Source organism: Ambystoma mexicanum, chromosome 10 (genome assembly GCF_040938575.1).
Source record: "Ambystoma mexicanum isolate Mex_15411 chromosome 10, UKY_AmexF1_1, whole genome shotgun sequence".
Taxonomy (NCBI): domain Eukaryota; kingdom Metazoa; phylum Chordata; class Amphibia; order Caudata; family Ambystomatidae; genus Ambystoma; species Ambystoma mexicanum.
The window spans coordinates 289,219,812-289,242,251 of NC_090932.1; the positions used below are offsets into that span (position 1 = coordinate 289,219,812).

Sequence of the window (22,440 nt, forward strand, 5' to 3'; positions counted from 1 at the left end):
ACTACCAAAGCCAGCTTGCTGCACCTCCTTCCCCCCCCCCCCCTCTCCCGTAGCACGTTCGAATAAAATGGGGCACGGTGGAGCCAAAACCGCGGCAGACTAATGAAAGACACAGAATTAAATACAGCAATGATTAAAAACAATAATGGCAGACCGAGAAAAGGAGGGGCCGGAGATGCTGAAGATGGAAAGAGGCAAATATGCCAAAAAGGACGATAGTGAAAAACGAAGTGGCGGGAAAAGTTCAACGCATCTAGTTGCAATGGGTAAAAGGGAGCATGAAATGGCAAAACAGACGGTGCTGGCAAAAGAATTAGAAAGGGAGACCAAAGAATGAACGGAAAATGATGGCCGCTGTGTCAGTAGTAGGGGTGGATGTAGCCAGGTAGTTCAAAACATCCCCTAGTCTTCATCTGCCTCACAGCCCAGATTTCCTTGGTTATCAAGAAGCGCCAGTCTGGGTGAAAATGGTTCCTTCTCCTCCTGTCTTCTGGCCACAGATCCAGCTCTCCTTACGCCACTGCCTTGATCAATCCAGAGCCAGGGCGCTCTTTTGGCTTGCCAGTCAGCAACCACTTTAATGTACAAAGTTGCCTTTTTTTCTCGAGCAATTTGCTTATTTTTTCCTAGATATGGGTTGCATCATTTTTGCTGTGTTTAGCTCCTTAACAAATTAAGTGGAGAAGTAAACAATTGTGTTTGGAATCTTCCCCTTAAGGATTCCTGATAACTCCATGTCACCAGGAACACCATATTCTAGTCCAGAGCTTTGGTTTTACTTTTTACTTTAGTCAAATGTATTCAATCAATGACTCCAGAATGCAATTGACGAAAGAAATGACCCAATACTGGGGTAAGGTGTCCACCTTTCTAGTCCTTGGCTCCTTTATTGAGCCATCTGGCCTTTCTAGGTGGCTCTTGCTGGCCTTTTCCCTCTTCTCCTCGCCACCTACTACCCAAAACTAAAAAGGATGATGCAAGTCTTTGAATCATTCATAACCACTTGCTTTGTTCTAGTCAGCATTGCATAGCATTGTTTGCCAATCGGTTGCTCCTATTGCTAATGTGAGCCGTACTGCCCGAGCTGCTACACCACAAGGCCTAAACATGGCTAGTGTGGCCTGTGTTCCAATGCAGATGAGACTGGAATAGTAGTACGATATATTTTATTTGTATCGCCCTCCTACACAAGTGATTCAGAGTGCAACTAGGCAAGGGAGGGGAACAGGGGAGATCACAACAACAATGATCTTACTAGGCCCAGTGACTTTGAGAACGCGCAAGTGCATGGGAATGGGAAAAGGGGGGGAAAAGTGCATGGAAGGGGGAGAGTGGAAAGGGCGGAGGGTTTATAGCGATAATATCAAACATAATGCCAAAAAACAAATGTCAAATGTAAATAGGTCTATCATATACATACAATAGAAAGACACTCATTCGGAAAAAAAAATGTTGAAAAGAAATCGAAAAGGCAATGCTAACATACCAATGTAAAATGTCAGAAATAGTAACGTTTTAATGGGAGGGGGTTTCCACCCCAATACCCCCCCCCCCACAGAACCATGTAGCCATCCATCAAAATAACACATTATGAATAACGAAAAACCCACAAAATGAGGATTAGTAACGGGTTAAACAAATAAATGAAAGCCAAGTGTAAAGAACCTTACCTAGACGCTGAGGAACAAATGACGGTTGTGACAAACCGTCATTACCTGACAGAACCTAACGTCGGAGCAGACTAAAGGACGAACAGTGCAACTACTTCAGGCAAATACAGGTAATATTACCATACTAAATATATAACTAAATGGGCAATTCGAAAACTACTACACATAATGTGGGACAGAAATAGTGAAACGTTTTTTTCGTTATTTTAGATTTAAAATGACAGAAAACGTGGAGTATGTAACTTCGCAGAAGGGAGGACAACAGCTAATTCGTGATGGATACTTTTATAATAAAGAATCCCACAAAAATGAAAGAACATATTGGAAGTGCACGGAATATGCGAAAACAAAATGTACATCAAGTTTAATAACAGACTTCCGTTGTAAAATTAAAAGGGGAACACAACCATCTTCCTGACAGAACTAGCATAATAATAAAAAAAAAAACTCTGAACTAAAGAGAAAAGCAGTAGAAAACACAACTGAGGCCAGCGGGTCTGTAATTGCTAGAATCTGTAACAAAATGCCATTGCACATCTCGGCACAAATGCCTGCAGAAAAGCACATGCAACGTACAGTAAACAGGACAAAACAGAGAATCTCCCGCCAGCACTAAGAAATTACAGCAATATAAACATCCCTGATATATTTAAAACCGAAAGAGAACATTTTCATCATGCAACATTAGAAATAAAAGATGATTTAAAAAAAAATATTTTCAACAGCAAGCAATTTAAAACAACTTGGTGAGTGCGAAATGTGGCAAAGTGACGCGACTTTCAAGACATGCCCCCAGCCTTTCCAACAGTTTTTTACTATACATGGATCCGTAAATGGCCATCTCATACCTCTAGTCAGAAGATACCTACAAAATTGTATTTCAAAAAGTTAGACGCCATACCAGAAACAAAACCTACTAATACCATCATGGATTTTGAAATGGCTCAAATTAAGGCATTCTGATCAGTATATAAAGACATATGGGATGTTTTTTCCATTTCACACAGGCCATTTGGAAAAAAAAAGACAAACTAGGACTCCACACGAAATACACAGAGGACAGTGCATATCAACACAATGTAAAAAAAACTTTTCGCATTAGCATTTGTAAAGGAAGAAAACGTTACACAATTTTACGAACATTTAATCGACAGTGAATATTTCAAAAATAATGAAGAAAATTCTGACTTATTGGACTATATGGAAAACACTTGGTTGGGACAGTTGACAAGAAATGGCACTAGACGAAGAGCTAAATATAATATTTTGGTGGAATTGCTAAAAGCCGTAATGGAAGGGAGGCCAAAAACAAACAATACGTTGGAAGGATGGCACAACAGGGTTAACAAGAATTTTAACACTAAAAACCCAAACTTGTGGCACTTTTTAAAAGACTTAGTCTAAATTCTTGATGCGATTATCTCAGAGGATTTCACTTGCAAACAAAGAAAATACCAGGACTATGACCAAACAAATTGAACAAATGGTGAAACTGTTTAACCAAGAAGACAAACAAAACTACTTAGACTCAATTGCATACAATTTGCATACAATTTAAAATGTTAAACTCAGTTTGAAGAGTCCACGATCCAGTATAGCGAATCCAAAAGTAACCAATGATGCCAATCCAACGATTCCAAAATCCATATCCCAGTCCAAAGGAAAAAAAAATATCCACCGAAGAAAAAGTCGAATTCCATAATCAAAGTCCACGCCAGCCAAGGAAAAAAACAAAAAAATCATATCCCAATCCACAGTGAAGAAGGTAGATCCAGCAAAAAAGTGTAAAAATCCATATTCCAATCCACGATCCAACATAAAACCCATCCAAAAGGACAAAATCCAAGAAGCCCGAGCACGGCGACCCAATGCCAATCCACGATCCAACAGGAACAATCCATGTGATTAAAAAAATCCATAAGGTACAAGAAATCCAAGAAAAAAACCATCCAAAAACAAAAAATCCAGGAACACGCAGCACGGAGACCCGAACGCAACGAAAGCGGATACGAACTGGACTTTAAAAATGGCGCCCACGTCAACGTAATGCTACGTTACGTCAATAACTTTAACAAATAACATCAAAATCTACATTACAATTTGTTATCCAATGGCACCATCTAGCGGTGAAAACAGATACTGTTTATTCCAAGTTGCAATTCACCGATACACTTGTAATTATTAAAAAAATGATTTCTCTTTTAATAAAATATTTATAGTATTTCATAATGTTATTATATAATATTTATAATGTTGTTATTTAAGTATTTATAATTAACTATATACCAATTTTACTGATTAATAAAATATGGAATATATTTTAACACTTACCTTGTATGTAGGATTATTTGAAAACATTTCGGAAAAATGTGACTTATTGTTTGTTCGACATTTATATTTTCGAAATACTTTCGACATTTTGACTTTAGAAATTATTACATTCGAAAATATAACTGCACACCAGGGCGGAGCAGAGGAGAGCAGATAAATAATAATAATAAATAAATAGAAAATAGGGGCAATAAACAGTGGTAGTGCAGCCAGCAAGTGGCAAGGGCTGTGTTTAAGGCAGCAGACTGGGTAAGTCGAAGTGCAAATGGAGGGTGGGGGGGAGGGGTTGGGCGGGGCTGTAAGCGTACAGATACAGTCCCCAGTGCAAGGAGTGGCCAGGAGGGTGGCAGGGTGAGCAGGTACCTGGGCCCAGGGAACAGAGGGTGGTCAGGTGCACAGTGCCAAGAGAGCAGATCAGCAGGGGAGAAGCGGAGCGAAGGCAGAAGCAAAGAGGAAGGTCTTGAGTACCGATTTGTAATTTCAGACATGCTGAAGAATTATGGCATAGAAGGCCACTTATGGTATTGATAGTGGTAATTATTAATTCCGACATGCACCCCTTCCTGTAACCTTATTTTTGTACATGTTTACTCCACTAGGTGAATTTAGAGTATATCCTTTGAATAATTTTAAAGTTCCTCAGTCTGTTGATGCACCTTCTGCAAACAGATTTATGCAAGCTGCAATTGCAAATAATGTCAGCCTTCTGAGGCTGATAAAATAAGTAACATTAAATTGGCTCATGCCCTCCTGGCTTGGTCAGCGCTTCACATAGCTGCTAGTTTGCGTAATCACTGGCAGAGCTTCCCCAGTCTCAATCTGGCAATAATGGGAGGAGCAGGGGGCACTCCATGCCCTGCATGGTGGCAGAGATTGGATACAAATGTGTGGCAGGTCGCAAGGATCCCTGTGACCAATACAAATGTGCCCCACCACCCCACTAGGAAGTTGGGGTAGTATGTGGGAACCCCATTGAAACAGGCCTTGGGGCAAGTGACAGAAACCATTGCAGGTGGACTCCTTGCAGTCGAAGTGCATGCCCCAGGCAATTTCCCCGCCTACAATTCATTGATCAACATCACTGTAATGCCCTGCTGTTATTTCCTTCTGCGGTGATTTGCTGCTGGTGGTCCCCACTTGGCTTTTTCCTGGATCTCTTCTGCCTTTAGTTTGTTGCTCCACTGCAATTTTGCCCTATGTGATACCCTCAGTGATATTTTATGTCATTATGTTATTTCTGCATTTATATAGCGCCTTATGTACCATTGGTATGATCTCAAGGCGCTCCTCACTGTGGCTGTGCTCAGAGGCGCACCAATGCAAAGACTTCCTGCATGGAATAACTACTTGAAATGCCTATTGTGGGTCTCCATTGCTTGTACCCCTCACTAACGCATTCAAATTCTACTTTCCACCTCACTAATAATATGGATACTGATAAGTGACCCATACACTGCAATTCAACATCCCTCCCACCTCGCACTAAAACTGAGTGCTGTATAAAAACCAGTGCAGTAAGTAATAGGCCGGGGGGATAGCACAGGGGGAGCTGCTTGTCTTGGAAACAAGACCGCGTCAAGCATCATGGGTTCAAATGAGTCCTGTGGTTAGACCCTGGACTTTTTAGTTAGTCTCTGGTGTACACTACATACATTAATTTTGACGTTGATTATTATGTGAAATCCTATTAAAGCATGGGTGAGTGGGCGTTTTGTGCAGGGCACACCTAGCACATTCCTTTCTTGGTGATCGCATTGTGTTGGCGCCCCAAGAAAATGAGATCCAGTTAGGAAGAGTGATTTGCCTGGGATTGCATGGATTGGTCACGAGGTAAATATGCAGCAGTTTCAGTGGGTTTAGCCTTCATTTCCACACCTAGAGAGGTTTGGAATATTTGTAAAGACAGCATGGATAACTGTAGAAACTTTAAATGTCCATTCTAAAAAAAAGGGACCAGCTTGAAATCGAGGTACATACCACTTCCCCCTGCCCCCTTTACATGTTTATCACCATTTCCTGTGATGTCACTCCGAGCTCAAAGAATGTGATTTAGCCCCCTCTGCCCAACACAGAAAACCTACAAGTTGGCAGCCATACACAGAGTGCTAGTATTCCTCTTCACAGACTACGATGCATGTTGGCGCACATCTAAAGATCCAGTGGGAACATGCATTTTCTGAAGTCTAGAAAATTGCACACACTGCAATAAAAAAACCTGGGCTCCCAGCCATGCACCAACTCCGTCTTTAATCTCGCCCCTGGGGTATACACGAGTGTTAACATTACCTGCTGCTTGTCATTATTTAATGCCGTTCTAAATCCTATTATGCATGATGTGGGAAAAAAGTTCAATTTCCACAAAAAGCAAAGTTACATCAGTTACTGAAATACACTGATTTTTAGTTTGAGAAATCTGCTTTACCTTGTAACTAAGGGGTTGAAATTGTTAGTAAGACGAACAGTGTAGTTTGTTTGCTTTTAAAATAAATAGAAGGAAACGGGATGTTGCTAGCTAGATGTGTAGATCAGCATGCTTCAGCAAATGCACTTCCTCCCTTAGAGCTGCACTTCCTCCCTTAGAGCTGCAAATCGCCCTGGACTCACTGCTAATGTGTACTTTGACTCTGCCTTATAAAAGACTACCCAGTGCAAGCAAACAATCCCTGGCTGGGGTCCCTTGTAGTACAGCTCCTCTGATGCTAATGCAGGGATTGACATTAAGACTGGTCAAGCAAGAGTTGAAAGCATCTCCTAGATATACAGCATTAACGAGTGACTAGGAGCTACCACTAGGCAATGAGGCGCTAGTACATAACGTTCTGCAAATCTAACTTCCACGTAAAATGCAAACATCATTTTCTCCGTAATTTATAACCCCTTATAGATTAAATATTCTATAGATATGTTGTAAGTTTAGTTTTATATTGTCCCAAACGCACAGCTATATATTGAGCTAGGTGTGTTTGGCATCAGGTGGCCAGGAGAGCCAAAAGTAGCTCAGTGTCAGGATAAACAGGCTCTTCTAGGCCACAAGCAGGAGCTAAATGTTACCCAATTTCGAACCCTGATGATGGCTCTGTTGCCGTCTCCTGGACAGTGTGCCTTTCTTAGGGTGACCGGGCTCTCCCAATAAAGCCGTGGCTGGACACCATTGCAAAGTCTGCCTGCCCGCATTCGATGCAATGTAACCAGTCCCCAAGCTTCTGTTTGAGGGGGGACTTGCAGAGCTATTGCTGCATTAATGCACTGTTCTGTCAGTGTTGCGCTTTGCTTGCACACGCTATCCCGGAGTGAAGGTGCAAGAAGCTTAGACCGGGCGCGTGAGACCAACTGCTGCAGCAAACACAAAAGCCAACCGCAGAGGCCTGGTGGGTTCACAGTTGCCTTCCCCATCAAGGATACAGGATGGCAGATGTAGAAAAATACAACGCAGTCTTCATTTTGGTAGGGAATTTGGCAGCCATTAATAATGGTGCAACGATAAACTATTGGTTAACGGGCATTAGCACCCTGCATGTGGGCGCTGGCCAACCGGGCATCCCAGAACGTGGGCTGTACTGTATAGTGCAAACCTGCGTTCTGGGCTGCCGGAGCCCCTTCCCTTCTTCGCTCCCCCACCCCCCTGATCTCTGAGCACCCGCTTAGTTCCCTAAACATGCTAACATGTTTTCCCCTCTCAAAAAATAAAACCCACATTTGTGGAGCGGCCTGGCGCAGTGCTGTGCTGTTTTACCGGCAGTCCCTCTTCAGTTTTCATTACGACAGTTAAGAGTATTGAAAAAGTTACTTGCCTTGATGACCGCACGGTGTCGTCGGACCGCACGGCAACAGTTATTTTTGTTTTAATTTAGGTGGAAAAAATCTATTGGCACCCATGTATGGATCTACATGGGTGCTAATGACGATATGCCCCTCGGGGGTGGACTGACCCTCTAGGTAACTGTGCCGCCCTCATCAAGGGACCCTCGTTGCACTCGGGCCCTTAACTTGTGTGACAGGTGGTTACCTACAGGGTTGGTGCGCCACCCTGGCGTGTATCGTCTCCTTTCTTTACTGTAACTTTGAAGCTTACAATGCTGCTGTCAGTTACATATTTGTTCTTTTTGCACAGGTTCCTTTTGCAGTGCTGATGCCTGTGCGTCCTTCCATGTGTGAGAAAGCAAGATCAAAATGCAGGCTGTCCATTTTGGGGGACACACTTAATTTTGCCTTTCCATGGATCCTTCCAAACTGAAAAAAGGAGGAGCATGCAGTGGAAATATTTAGGCTCTAGCTTTTAGTAACATTTGCAACCAGATCAGCTGGTACATTTTGGTGCAGACTAATACCACCCAAATGCATGAGGAACAACTTTAGGTTCAAGCAATACCCCGTTAACCAGCAATCCATAAAGTGTGGTCCCGCCTCCAACCTTGCCTGGGCCTTCACTGTTTGTTTTTTTTATAATGCGCTCCAGACCCAGGGGCATCGGGGCGCAGGCAATAAGGATACATTCAGCTTGGTTATATAGGTACATGAAATACAAAGACATAGATAGGTGCACGAGATACAATGGTATAAATACAATGTGCATTGCATGAGCGGCTGGATATAATTATCGCAGTACAACACAGCACAGAGAGGGTGTCCAGAGAGGACTAACACATATTAGGTGACTCAATGTGCGGAAGGATATGTGCTGATGGAGCATGTGGATGGTCGAGTGAGTGTTAGTCAGGAAGTTATTTATCATTTGCTTTTAGCCAGTCTGTCAAGTTCTGTCTGAATTTAGAAAAGGATTTGTGTTCTCTAAGGCCAGGGGGTAAGGAGTTCCACAATTGCACAGCCTTAACTGGGAAGCTGTGTCCCCCAATAGTGGAGAGTTTGAAGCGTGGTACTTGCAGGCAATTAGTTAGCTGTTCTGGTCGGTCTGAGAGAGGTTTTCCTACTGATTCTGTAGGTGAGGTATGGCGGTGCTCTATTATTGAGGCACTTGCATGTGAGGGAGGCAATTTTAAATTGGATTTTATCAAAGGTAGATAACCATTTGTATTTTCTTCTCGTGGAAGAAATGTGTTCATTTCTGTTGATCTTGAGTGCTGCTCTCAAGGCATTGTTCTGGAGTACCTGTATTTTTTGGATAATCTGTTTGTTCGCACCAATGTAGAGCGCGTTACAGTAATCCAATTTAGAGAGTATGAGGGCTCTCGCGAGAATAAGGCCGCTGTCAGTGGAGATGAATTGTTTACTCGCTCTGATAAGTTTGCACGTGGATGCGGTAGCAGAGGCTAGGGAGTTGACTTGACTGTGCTCCCAAAGTGTGGGTCGGATGCAAACTGTAAGTAGTGCCATCTACTTAGCTGCACGCCAGGCTCTTCTTGCCCTAGCCGTGTCATCCCTCCCTAGGGGTGAGGGCATATTTCCTCCTTTTCAGTAGTTTTTGATGAGTCTTTCTGCTTGATTGTTACCCCCCCCCCTTTGGAGCCCCCTACTTGACATCCTATTTTCAGGCAAACTCCAACTCTTGCGGGATATCCTCGATGTTAAATACAAATTGATCTGCCCCAATGTGAGGCGGATGCCCTCCATCCTTTTCATAATGGACAGGAATGTTCCAATTTATCATAGGGTGCCAAATGGTGGTGAAACCAGCATCACCAGGGCCAGGTTCTGCGTCTTCCTTGACTTCTGAACCACCCTATGCGACCTCCCCACTGATATCTGGAGAGAACTTCATACTATTAAAAATTGATCTTGCCCAACTCTTTACCAAGTTTCCAAAATGTGCCCTTTCCATCAATAGTTGCCCCCTTCCAACAAAACCTCCCATAACCGGAGAACCAAAGATTGCAGACCCACATCCTAGACTGCTGTAAACCACAAGAGAGACCGTAGATATTTAGGTAGGAGTGCAATGTGGGGTACAAGCCCACTCTGCCTACTCCCTTTGAACTTAGAAGCACAAGGATCCAGGATTGACGGTGGTCACTGCGCTTCCTTTTCCAGAAGCCCTCGCAGGGAGGTTCACTGAAATCGGCCAACGCGCTCCACTGCCGCAGCTAATCCAGCAGTAATCATTTTTTACCAAGGTAGACTTTGAATAGGTGGTTAACACACAATCTTGCGCCATTAAGCACAATAGAATAGCTAATGTTCCAAAGTTCGGATAGCAGTTAATCGCCTTAATTGCTCTCCTTTTTAGCTGTATCTCGACTGTATTAGAGGGATGTGATAACTGGCTCAGGAACTGAGGATTTTAAAATTATAATGCACACTAATGGAAATGATGGAACACAGTGGATTTTTACTTCGGGTGTTACAGCAGACCTAAATAACTGTTGGTCCCGATTTTTCTGGCCATCCATATTTTCCAGTAGTATCTGTGTATCTAGAACTGTCACCCATTCTGACTCTTGTGCCCGTTTCTTAACATGCGTGTAATTATAAGATTGTTTTGTTTTCTGCCTCTTATTGACTGTTCTTTTTCCCCCCTACAGGAAATTTTATTACATCACACTGCTGAGAGACCCTGTGTCGCGGTACCTGAGTGAATGGCGGCACGTGCAGCGAGGCGCCACCTGGAAGACGTCCCTGCACATGTGTGATGGCCGGACGCCCACCCCAGACGAGCTGCCACCTTGCTATGAGGGTACAGATTGGTCAGGTTGTACACTGCCGGAATTCATGGAATGCCCCTACAATCTGGCCAACAACCGCCAGGTGCGAATGTTGGCGGACCTTAGCCTGGTCGGTTGCTACAACATGTCGTTCATTCCCGAGAACAAGCGGGCTCAGGTGCTGTTGGAGAGTGCCAAAAAGAATCTCAGGGACATGGCCTTCTTTGGCCTGACTGAGTTTCAGCGGAAAACTCAGTACCTGTTTGAGAGGACTTTTAACCTGAAGTTCATCCGGCCCTTCATGCAGTACAATAACACCCGTGCTGGTGGGGTGGACCTGGACAACACCACCATCCAGCGCATTGAGGAGCTCAACGAGCTGGACATGAAGCTCTATGACTATGCAAAAGACCTCTTCCAGCAGCGCTACCAGTTCAAGCGACAGCTGGAGCGGAGGGAGCAGCGGATCAAGCACCGGGAGGAGCGGCTCCTTCACCGCTCCAATGAAGCCCTGCCCAAGGAGGAGACTGAGGAGCAAGGGCGTTGGCCAACGGAGGACTACATGAGCCATATCATAGAGAAATGGTAGCCATGGGTGGACATTTATACTTTTATGGGGCACTATGCAGGGGAGGCTTATTTTCCTTCTCTGGGTTAATACTTTTAAAAGTCTCTACCACAAAGGTGGAACACTTCCTTGTTTGAAGTTCCTGGGAAAGGAGATGAGATCAATGAAAAAGCCAGACTTGGTAAGGCTCAGCAAAAGCTCCAGCTAAGCTGCACTTACAGAATCATTAGCCCTTGGGCCCTGGTGTTCTGATTGTGAGGTGCAAAGCATGGACACACAGGCGGCGTGCCCTCAGTCTGCCTCTAAACACTGAACGTGCGATTAATCACGCACAGGCTAGGCCATGGCTGGGGTCGAGGAAGGAACCCATGGCCCTTAAACACTGCTAAGTCTGTTAGGACCACTACTCCACTCACTACTGAACTGCATTCGTGTGTGGTTGAATCTAATTTAGCGACTTGCCTGATATTTCCCCCAAGAAGGTTGGGACATTTCTTACCCTGGTATGTCCCGCTGCCTCTCCCTGGGCATAGGGCAGGCCGAGCCACTGGGTGTAGCGACACCGAGACCGGTGTAAAAGGTGACGCAATGGGCTGCGGATAAGCCAAGTGAAGCAAAGGGATTAATATTAATTTTATTGCAGTCCAATCTTCTCTTTATGCTCACAGGGATTTGAGGGGGGGGTCGAATTGGCACACTTAAGGCAAAATGCAATAACAGGCTTAAGTTGCAGATCTCTAAAATGCCATGGAACTCTTCCATCCCTGCTTAAAGCCCAACTGCAAGCTCCCCTTCGGTGGCACGGCATATGCCCCTATTCTCCCGCTCCCTACCCTTGCCATCTTCTAGAGGAATCAAGAAAACATTTTTAAAATGTCGCACTGTTTTAACCTCTCGATGTAGTTGGCAGGAAGTATATAAAATATCTGGAAATTTGTGCTTGGAAAAAAACTCAATTTAAAAAAAAAAGTGAATGAATGTAAAATCACGCCATGTGTTGCCATTCCATTTTTTTGAGAGTGTAAAATTGGGCTTTCCTTCAGCGGCAGACTCCGTGCTTGTGAGGAGGTCTGCTCTCCGTACCTCTCCCAATCTCAATTCCCAAAACCACCTTCATTGTCTACACCAAGTGTACCTTTTTCTGGTCTTCCATCGCTCTTCATGTGAATTGTAAGCTACAGATCGAGCACACGTAGGAAACACACAAGAGACATACTACACGATAAAACCCAGGGTGAAGATGTCCTCCAGTTAATAGCTTTGTAAAATATGTAAGTTTATTTATTTTCTTGTACAATTCCTCAACAGTAAACTACTAGACAAAGCGCCTGTGGCGTTCAGGCACCATTCCCCTCTTAGTTTCTCAGTTGGACTTCATCTGATGAGCACTTTTAGAAATAATGCACAGGTTGGGGTGTATGTGGCATCTGTAAACCTGATGTAGTGAGAGTGGGGTGCAAAATGTGAGACACGGGGGGTTTACATGTTGAAATGGGGGGGGGCAACCATTTCCCTGTCCATAGCCACATGGAGAACTTGTGGTCCCTCAGCTGGTGCCCTTGGTTGGTGTTGAGTAAACCAAAACATGTCGGGGTTCTCTGGAGGTGTGGTGTGCTGTGATGGCTTTTCATGTGCTGTACCGGTCCTTGCGGCACCTTCCTTGGCTTGGATTGAGTACTGAATGACTGTGCCCCTAGGTATATGGTTTTTCACTTCTCTCCAGTGGGCTGGAGAGCCTTTGCCGCGTCACCTTTTGAAGCAATTTCAAGAGTAGCTGTTGTGCTCTATTGAAATCCATGACTTGTTGGGCTAGCTTCTAAATCTTTACTCCAGTGTGAAGCTGTGCAGCCAACCGCTGTGCAGCCAAGTTTGGGCGTTTCAGGCAAACCTTCAGGGGCTTGAAGGCGTGGACGGGATTCTAGTGGGCTGTTCTGAGTCGCAGTTGAAATTGCAGATGTCAGCCAAATTTTATGCAATGCATGAATGCAGCCACTTCAGCAAAGGAGAAGTGCTGAGTCGGAGACCAGCTGGGTTTACTTAGAGTAGATGTTCATGCAGACAGTGTGTGCTCCCTGTGCTGGCTTCTCGGAAACCCCATTGACCTGAATTCTAATTAAGGGGAGCCTCCCTACTAGCGCATTCTCATGATCTTTCTTGAGAACCATGTAGGCTAGCGACATTTTCTCAAGTAGGAGATGGCCCTCTTAGGCATAATGTGGTGTCATTACAGCAGTAAAATGTGCATTGCCTGGGTTTGCTGTGTGCTGCTCTTCCTAATTGGAACAGGCTTAAACGAGCCTTACAGGTGGCTTGCTTCTCCTTCGTAGGAAGTTCCTCAAGGTATCATAGAAACCTTTTCCATGAGACTGAGTCTGATACAGGGTTCCCTATTGGTCGTTTCATGCCATAAGCAGAAAGTTCTGCCTACCGTGAAGTGCTAAATGTGTGGCAAAGCTCTTCCCATTGCCTGGAATGTGTGATTGTGTTCTTACTGGGATCACAGAGTGGCAATGGCTCTTTTGTGATGACAGATGAAGATGGAACCATTAAAACCCATGCCCGTCGACCAGTCTGCTTCTAGCCCCAGAGCCTGGACACATATTGTTCCCTTATCGTCCAAGTGGGCTGGACCAAAGCCCCCCTCCCCCCCCCCCGTTTGCTTGGTGCAGGTATTGTCAGAGCAGGTGCTGCGCTTGCTAAGGCTAATGGACTGGCACGTGAATCGGGATGGGAAACTTCTTGGGTTGACCTGCTTGCATATCTCCAAATGTTATTTGGGAAGAGCCTGAAAAAAATGTAGTAATCACAATTAACACCTTTTCATATTGACTGCATCAAGATGGCATGACGTGGGTTCTGTTTATGTCCAGGCCGTTCCATACTGCTTCGCTCCATCGTTGCTTCATTTCCCACCACGCTCGTAAGTGTCAGACGCGGCAGCAGAGGTTTTCCGCTGCCTTTTCCTTGATTTTTGGCTTTTTCCAAGTATTTACCCTCAAGTGAAGTTTGGTGTAGGCACATTGAGTTGATTTCTGTTTGATCTTCTGGAGGTGTGTTCTCTTTGCGGTGGATTTCCTGTCATTTTGGATTTTGTTTTCCCGAGACCACTTTTGTTTGTTGGAGAGGTTTCCAATCCAGTTCAGCTTGAGAAAGATGGTCTTTACTGAACCTCATGGCGAGCGCATGCAGCCCTAAAGGTGGCAAAGCTTGCTGAGCCTTTAAATCCAAGTCTGAGTCTACAGACAGTGAGGATGGCGGAGATGTTACCACCTACCTGGGGGATTAATCAATTTAGTCCTGTGACCCTTTCAAAGTGCCTGTATCGTCCCCACATTGTTTGGACTTGTTTTTCTGATGCAAAGTCTGGCTAATGCTAATCCATCCTCCAGTTTTTGAACTCCAGTGGCCGCTCCCTCATTGGTAGCCATTCAGCGGCATCATCCCTGAAACTTTCTTTGGCTGCAAGGAATTGCTTTCAATTTTGAAGTGGGTGTCTCTGAAACAAAATCTGACTTTAGTCTCCAATCCAACATTTGATCCATAAGCCATCTCGGTTCTTCTGTTCCTGACTTGATGATCTTGTTTAATGTCGAGGCTTTTTCCATCCTCCACTGACCAGTCCATGTTGAGATACTATGATACAAAATATGTAGCAAACCCTGTGGGCTAGGCCTTCTGACTGTGACCAGGCTCACTTTGACCATTAACTATATCTAGGGGTACTAGGGATTCGGCTCTTGAGTTCTGGCATCAACCAAGCCATGGTCCCACTTTCCATTCTCCACCTTGTGGTGCAACTGTCTTCATGCTGGTTGGCCCCACATCTTTTGGTTGTATTTTCCAGGCTGTTCCTGAGGGAGGATTCAAATTGACATTTCTGATCTGCTTCTACTCTTTGCATGGGAATGGCCGTCATCTCCACTCAGATCCAGTCCAGCCATCAACCAACTTTTGGAGAAAATTGGGGTTATGTTGACATTTTTCCCAAAGACAAACTTCAAGATTTTGCTTTCCAGGATGAGTGTACCTCACCACTCGATCAGATCTACCCTACATGTGACTACATTCCAGTTGGTGCCACCTGGCATTGCCATATGCATCTCCTTATCTAAGGTTTGAGTTTGAGGTCCGTGTAATCAACTTGCCCTTTCAGTGGGTCTATTCAGTAAGTTTAGGTGGTGGGCCCAGCTGTAGCCAGGATCCTAAAAGAGACTGATAGTCAAAGCTACGGGCACCATTTGCCAGTGGCTTGCCCGCTCATATTAAAGCCATGCACGAAAGCTCTTAACACAATTTTGATATTGAATTTCCTGTTTTGAAACCCATGATTTTTTTTCGAGACCAGGCCTAACAAAAAAGTTACGCATTCGTACAGTGATGAATGTGTGTATCCTCTCTCGTAAAACCAACGTCAATATCTTTCACTATTTCTCGCGCATCCTTTTTGATCACCCCTGACGCACCCTGAAATGTCATACATGATCTGATTGCTGGGCTCCTTACAGTAACTAATTTTAGCCAGGCAGTTTGTGTTGCATTAAAACTAGTTCTTTCTGCTGCCTTGAGCTGGGAGGGAGCGGTGAAGTTTCCTTCAGCAGAATTCATTGAAGTCCCTATGCAGCTGAAGCTCGACAGTGGATTCCCTTCATTACCACTTCATCAATCTTCCCTGAGGCCATGTTACTGTTCTGCAGTAGCTTGTGGTCAAGGGTGTTTCTAGGCCTGCAAAAGATCTGGGGCGACGCTAATATCAGGACTGGCCCGACTTTGAGCTAGCTGGCTTTTTGGATGTAGCCCCTGAGCCTCTATCCGCAGCTACAACCAAAAGATCTGGGGCTCTAACACCCTCCTTCCCAAACCCTGTCCCCTCCCCCCTTAGGAAAGCCACTGCCTATAGTCCTTGCTTCTGGTCTCCCGATTCCAGAGCCGGATCAGAAGCCAGCATGCACCATTAGGGGTGTCCAACATAAGGCGTACGTGCCGGATCAGGCCTACCACGTTGGGCAATGTGCATTGCAGGGCAATACAATCTGACCGGGGAGCAAAGGAAAGTCTTCTCCATCAGTGGCGTCAGCTTTCGTAGTGAGAGAAAGATGTTGCTGTTCTCCGTGGATCGCCTCGGAATGCCAGCAGACTACAAGGGGATATTGAGCAAGGGAAGTAACATGACATTAACCGATAAATACACAGAAATAAACAGTCCCCTGGCCATGTAAGTAGAAGCTGCATGGTGTTTGTTTATAAAGCCACCCTGTAAGAATTTGATACCAATCATAAAGAGAAGGCAGTAAGTTGGAGCTCATAAAAATGTGCATTAAATGCCCCTGTAAAAATTGCAATTGCCAGGAACATAGCGTTACAAGGATGGCATGCATAAAACCCCTTTAAGTAGAGGCAATGTATATGAATGTACAGTTACAATAGCAACTCCTGTTCATTCCGGAGTTTAACACAACATTTCTGGTGCCCCGTCACTTCCACCCTTCCCACATTACTTTATATGGAAATCTCGAATCGTAAACTAACCATACAATTAAAGTTGCAGGTTGAGATCTAATGCTTACAAATCGTCCAGTATTGTCGGATTGTCATGTGGCTGACCTCTTGCCCAGTGTGATGGTGGTGGAAGAGCAGGGCGCTGCTTTAGTGATCATGTGGCACACATGCAGAAGTCTACCGTGCATCCATTGCTTCTGAAGGGCCACACATAGTTGTACAGTAGCGAAGTGCCCTGTGAATAGTTGCTAATCTGGCCTCTTGCGTATTGCAATATTTCATGTTCTTCCGTACAGCATTTTAAAAAAAAGAGAAACTTTTAATCAAATTCTTCCTGGAATATGTGCTTTAACTTGTGCAAATTAGGATGGAAAGATCAATCGAACCCCCAAAGTGGTTTCAAGCTGACTCACTTTGCTTGCCCGAACTGCTTTAATAATCCACCAGCCTGTGTATTTTCATGCTATTAATGGTCCTAGATCCAGTGGAGGGAGCGGCTTGCGAGGGGTGCTTTTGGATCCCAGCTAGCCCTCTGTCCAATTAAGTGACGCACCTGATCTTGAATCTTCACCCAGGAGCCTTGCCATACTATACCAGTATGTGAACCTAGAGAACAGCCCCGGCTGGAGAGGGGAGTGTGATTTGCTGTAATGCTAGGGGTCCTGCATGGGCATCTTTAATTCATTCATATGCAACCCACCCCCTCCTCAGAACAGAGGCCCAATGTGTACCTTTGAGTCTGTGGATTATCGGCGTCCATTAACTCTGCAACGTCATTGGGCACAAGTGATGTTGAAGGAAGAGAACTTAAAATTGGAAGGATCCCCCCCCCCCACCCCCCGCATCTGGTGACATGCAAACATTCGACTGAGTAAACACGCGTCCAGGGCTCATTTTGTAGGTAAGTAACTTTTCCTTAGTCTGACTAAAGGAAGAAATGAATTACTTGTATAGTGATTTGCCGCCTATGCTGTAAGGCATTAGAGATATCCATGACGGTGCAAGACAGGGCAATGGACATGTGATCCAAGGGCTGAGATAAGGGTGCATTGGCAGAGATTTCAGTGGAGTAGCGGAGTACTTTGGAGGGCTGTAATGTAAGTGTATTGGCATGTTGCCTGGCTTTCGGCACGTAGAGTAATTGGAAGTGGGAAATTCTGGTGCACATGGGGGAGGGGGGGGGAGTCGGATGGTAGAGACTACTCGGTTCTGGTGGGCAGTGAATCGGGTGTGTTAGTGTGGAGCAGTTTGAAGGCCACAGTAGTGGAGAAGCAGGGTAATTTTCGGTAGATGGAAGCGAAATATGTGGCTGCAGTGCCAGGGTTGGTGCAAAGAAGCAGCAACGTGGCACTATTGCTTCTGAATTTGGCCAGGGAAACGATCATGCAGATTTTGGTACCTTGGCAGAGGTATGCATCTGTTTTGGAATGCAAAGGTATCAAGGGGCTAAGTGAAAAGTTTTTTTTGAGTGGATGCATAAGTGGAAGAATGCACACATAGACCTTAGAAAGAGCTGATGAGGTGCGAACTTTCAATCCTTCCACTTACTACCAATGGCGTGTCCGGACTCTCTTGACTGGGTTGACCCACGGATGGCATAAAGTAGGAGCGCACACACACATGATTATAGTTTAGGATAATGGGGTGGCACGTGGGGTCGCCAATCAGATTCCAGGGGTAGCATGTGCAACTCCTGGACACGCCCCTCCTTACTCCTCCTGATGGTTATGCAGAGGGAGATCTCTTTCATAGTTAAGACGTTGCCCCTTTGTCCCAAGAACCAAATCTGAAGAGAGAAGTCACATTGTTGCACATAAGATCTATGCGTTTCCAGTTTGTCTCGAGCTCAGCAGTGTTCTTTCCTGATTAGAGGTTCATGCTTTCTTGCCCTTTGCTGAAGGAAACCCACGCCCTGTCTGCTCAGCAGCAGAGTGGTTCAGCAATCCGCACACATTGGCATACACCGCAGTAGTGCTTCTGTCAGAACATAGACCTGCAATGGCTAATTCTGTAGCAGGTTTGAGGGACCGAGAAAAGAATGCAGCACAAAAACAAAATTGAGGCCACTGGAGCAGAACCATTTCAATGATTACCATGCTAAGCTGGGTGGGCTAGGAATGATGCATGATACAGGGCAAAACGTACTGGCTCAGTCTTGCCATGAACCAGTTACAGAGGGGTGGCAGAGGGCAGTGCAAGCATAGCACACAACACAAACAAAATGGATCAAGCCATAGTTCTGTTTAAGGGGTGAATATTAATTACATGTATGTATTGCCTTCTCTAGGTGGGATGCTGAAATAATTCAGATGTGGTTAAGGGACAAAATAAAAAGAAACCCTAATCTGGGAAAAGTTTGAGGCACCTTTGTGCCTCGTTTAGATGACTGCAATCAAAGTTATCTAGGTGACTGACAGTTGGGTGGTCTTGTATCTTAATTTGCACACATTTCCCACTGTTGAGTTGGTAACTGTTCAGAGTATTTCCAGGTGTTCATCAGGGGTCCAAGAACAAGTGAGTGGTGCGCCACTCAGATGCGATGCCCGAAGGGGGCTACTATAGGTTGTAGCCCCGGATTGAAGCTCGGGGGGGGGGGGGGGGCTACAACCAAAAGGCTAGCTAACCCAACATTAGCGATATTTTCCAGACCTCGCAACACGTCTGGGCCACTCATGAGATCTGTGGTTTAGGCCTTCCAGAGCCTTATGGGCCACAAATGGCCGCTAGGAACTGCATAGGAGTGCATATGGCTGAGACATAATATTCTGTGCAAATGATGCCATGCTTACACAATCAAGCCAGCAGCCACATGCTACACTACTTGACGTTCACATACAAGACAAACGGGCAGTTTGCACAGAACTAATGTCCTCCTTGCAAATGTTGACTCCAAGGAAGTTAAAGTGGACCAGCATGCGTCTAATTGTCTCTTCTTGGAGAGCCTATTATATAGAATACCATACTCCAACTCGTCTCAGGAGGATGGCTCCGGGGCAACACGCTCGCCTTGAAGGGCAACACAGGTTCAATTCCCAGGTCCGCGCTTAGAAACCTCCTGGTATTAAGTGCATTATAAATTACCAATCATTATCAAAACTGTTCCTGGGTTGGATCATGGGCAGATTTCCAAACCCTCTTTGGATTCTGAAGAGAATAGCAACTGATTTAAGTAACACAATTTCCACCGACCATCCAGACATTGCACTAAAACACACAACCATGAAATATCCTTCATAATGTCTATTTTTCATTTTTGTGCTGACCTCCTCACTAGGGTAATTGCAGCTCATTGACACAGCTCCACATCCTACTCTGACCCCCTTTCTTCTTCTCTGATACTCGGGAGACACGCTGGAACATTTCAAATCCAACGTGTGGGTTGTTCTCTTTCAGAGCAGCAGCCTCTTGAAGGGGTGGTGGACCTCAATGGGGAGCGACAGGGTTTCTCTCAATCACTCTGCTTCCAGCCAATAGAAAAGAACAGTAAAGCCATCTGAGGTGAGTAAATGCACTTCTGTAGAGTAACTGTTTCCAGTCAGTATAAGAATGGCAAGTCTTGTCGTGGTGATGATTATTTTCTGAGCAGGGGCAAATGACTTGGTTGTACACCCATCCTAGAGTTTACCATGGACTAAATATGGAGCAGACCTCAAGCTTGGTATCTTTTTAAAACTTGTGTAAACGTTTGTCCATTTTCTACATAACGTGTACCAGCCTCCCTGATTTTGTTTCCAGCAAAAAGGGGGTACACAGAGGTTTTTTTAAAAAAAGAGAGAAATCCACAAACTGAAATTTATAATACAAGTATGCATCCGACAAGCGGGCAGGTCGTTATGCCTGCTTTGGGGCAACAACCGTTTTTTAAATCTTTAGACATGTTTTTTTGTTTAATTCATTGGCAGCCTGGCAGGAGTGAATCCCTTGTCTATTTGTGTCCAATCCTAGCTACACGTTCACTGTTGAAGATGGCTGTGGGCAGCATGCAACACTTACACTGCGCCCCCCCCCCCCTCTGGCTGCTTTGATGGAGTGCAGTGGGCGTGGCTAATGGACTCCTTCCCTCCTTTGAGGAGTTGGATGTTGAAGGGCATTGGGCACAGCAGAACACCAGTCCTGTATCATTTCTTGTTCTAGACGATTGGAGCATTTCGCCTCATCTGTGATTCATAGATTGTGTGTGTACTTTCGTGTGTAGATCACTTGCAGTAAGAACCGTGTAGCCAGCCATAATAACTTGTGTTCAAAGAACAATATTTGCGTTACCATAAATGTTTTTAATTGCAAGGATTCAAGATCATGGTCTACTCGAAGCACATTTAATGATGGTTATGTAGCTATACAATGTATATCCTAGACATAATGGGAGCAGGGTGCACTGCTACAGCTGTTTGTCTAGCCTTACACCTTTGCCTCTCAAGACTGGCACTTGTTTGTCAGTTACACAGCCCACTTGATTCCACTTGAGGAACCAGTTCTTTGTGGCTCAGTTTTATAGTCCTTATTAAGGTATCAACTCATTGTTTCTTCGAACCAACACTATATACATATTGCAGTGCAGAAAGCGCAAAAAGATTTTTAGACTTGTTTACAATGTTTACATCAGGCCTATGAGTTGAAGTACCTCTTTCTGCATTATCCCGTCTCAAATTTAATTCCGATGTTCTGTTTTAGCATTTTCCCTTCAGTACTTTCAGAAGATTAACATGAAACCAAACAACTTGCCAATAGACTTTTCTTTTTGTTTGTTTTTAAACCAGACGGTGGGCTTCCTAATGCATGCGCACTTACAGATCCGCCCCCTGTAGGAGTGGGCCGCCAAGCGACCTGTGACCTCTCAACGTTGACCCGAGTGGATCAGGAGAACATACCTTTTCACCTCACTACCAGAGCACGGTTCAAACCATACAAAGCACATTCCGCCATGATTCTATTTTTGTCTCCATTCCTGAATTTGCCCCAGCACATGCCCCGTCTTGTCCACTGGTGCCAGCGCGTGAGCACTTCAGCCCAGGGACCCTCATCAAGGCAATCGACGTCCTGAAACTTGTCGTTCCTGTTGTCTTCCAGTCCACTTCTTAGGCTTTGGTTTGCCTGTCAATGACTTCTGAACTTGACCCCAGGCCTCCTCCCTACGCACACCCGGCTATTCCCCGTGCTCCATTATCCAAACATCGTCCATGTTCAGGTAACCTGCATTTTCGAGTGGTTTTGGAGAGCTCTACTGTAAAGAATAATTTTTTATTAAAAAAATTAAAATGAAAACATGACTCAGCTTTTTTTGGTCTCTTGTACATTTGTGCATGGCGTTGGATGGTTGTGTGTGTTGGAAAGAAAACGAAATTTTGTTGAAATGTTCTAGGTTGCAGCTCAATTTAGTGTGTTTCAAATAAAGCAACGGCTAAATTGGTACCCTGGGTATCATCATTATCCATGTAATCCTTTCTTGTTCAAGTATCAGCTCCCTACATCTGAAAAGGCAATTCAACACTAGCCAGTAATTTGGGGTGACAATATATAACTGTTCATTCAGGGACTGGGCTATACGGTATACCAGACTGGCTGGTGGTCCGCATCAGACTATGGCATCTGGATTCTGCGATGAGACCGGATTTGTAGCATGGAAATATGCAAAGGTTGACATTCATAATGTGTTTCCTTTGTTTAGTAGATGTCAGGGAGCAGGAGGACATGGCAATGTGTAACCGTGGGCCTCCGTTTTGTAGAACGTAGCAGAATTTTCAGTAAAACATCTTGCAGAATATGGAAATGTAGTGTAGGG

The 22,440-nt window shown here is 44.8% G+C and overlaps 1 protein-coding gene across 3 annotated transcripts in view; it reads left to right on the forward strand.

Moving 5' to 3' along the window:
- The window catches only part of LOC138491357 (heparan-sulfate 6-O-sulfotransferase 1), a 312,459-nt gene extending 290,536 nt beyond the window's left edge, over nt 1-21,923 (forward strand). For 2 of the 3 annotated variants that reach the window (XM_069617852.1, XM_069617853.1), the window contains one exon: nt 10,478-21,923. In XM_069617852.1, coding sequence (XP_069473953.1) covers nt 10,478-11,186 — 709 coding nt within the window. In that variant the 3' untranslated portion in view covers nt 11,187-21,923. The remainder of the gene's footprint in view (nt 1-10,477) is intronic. The other variant, XM_069617851.1, reaches the window with a different exon arrangement.
- Nucleotides 21,924-22,440: the final 517 nt, after the last annotated feature.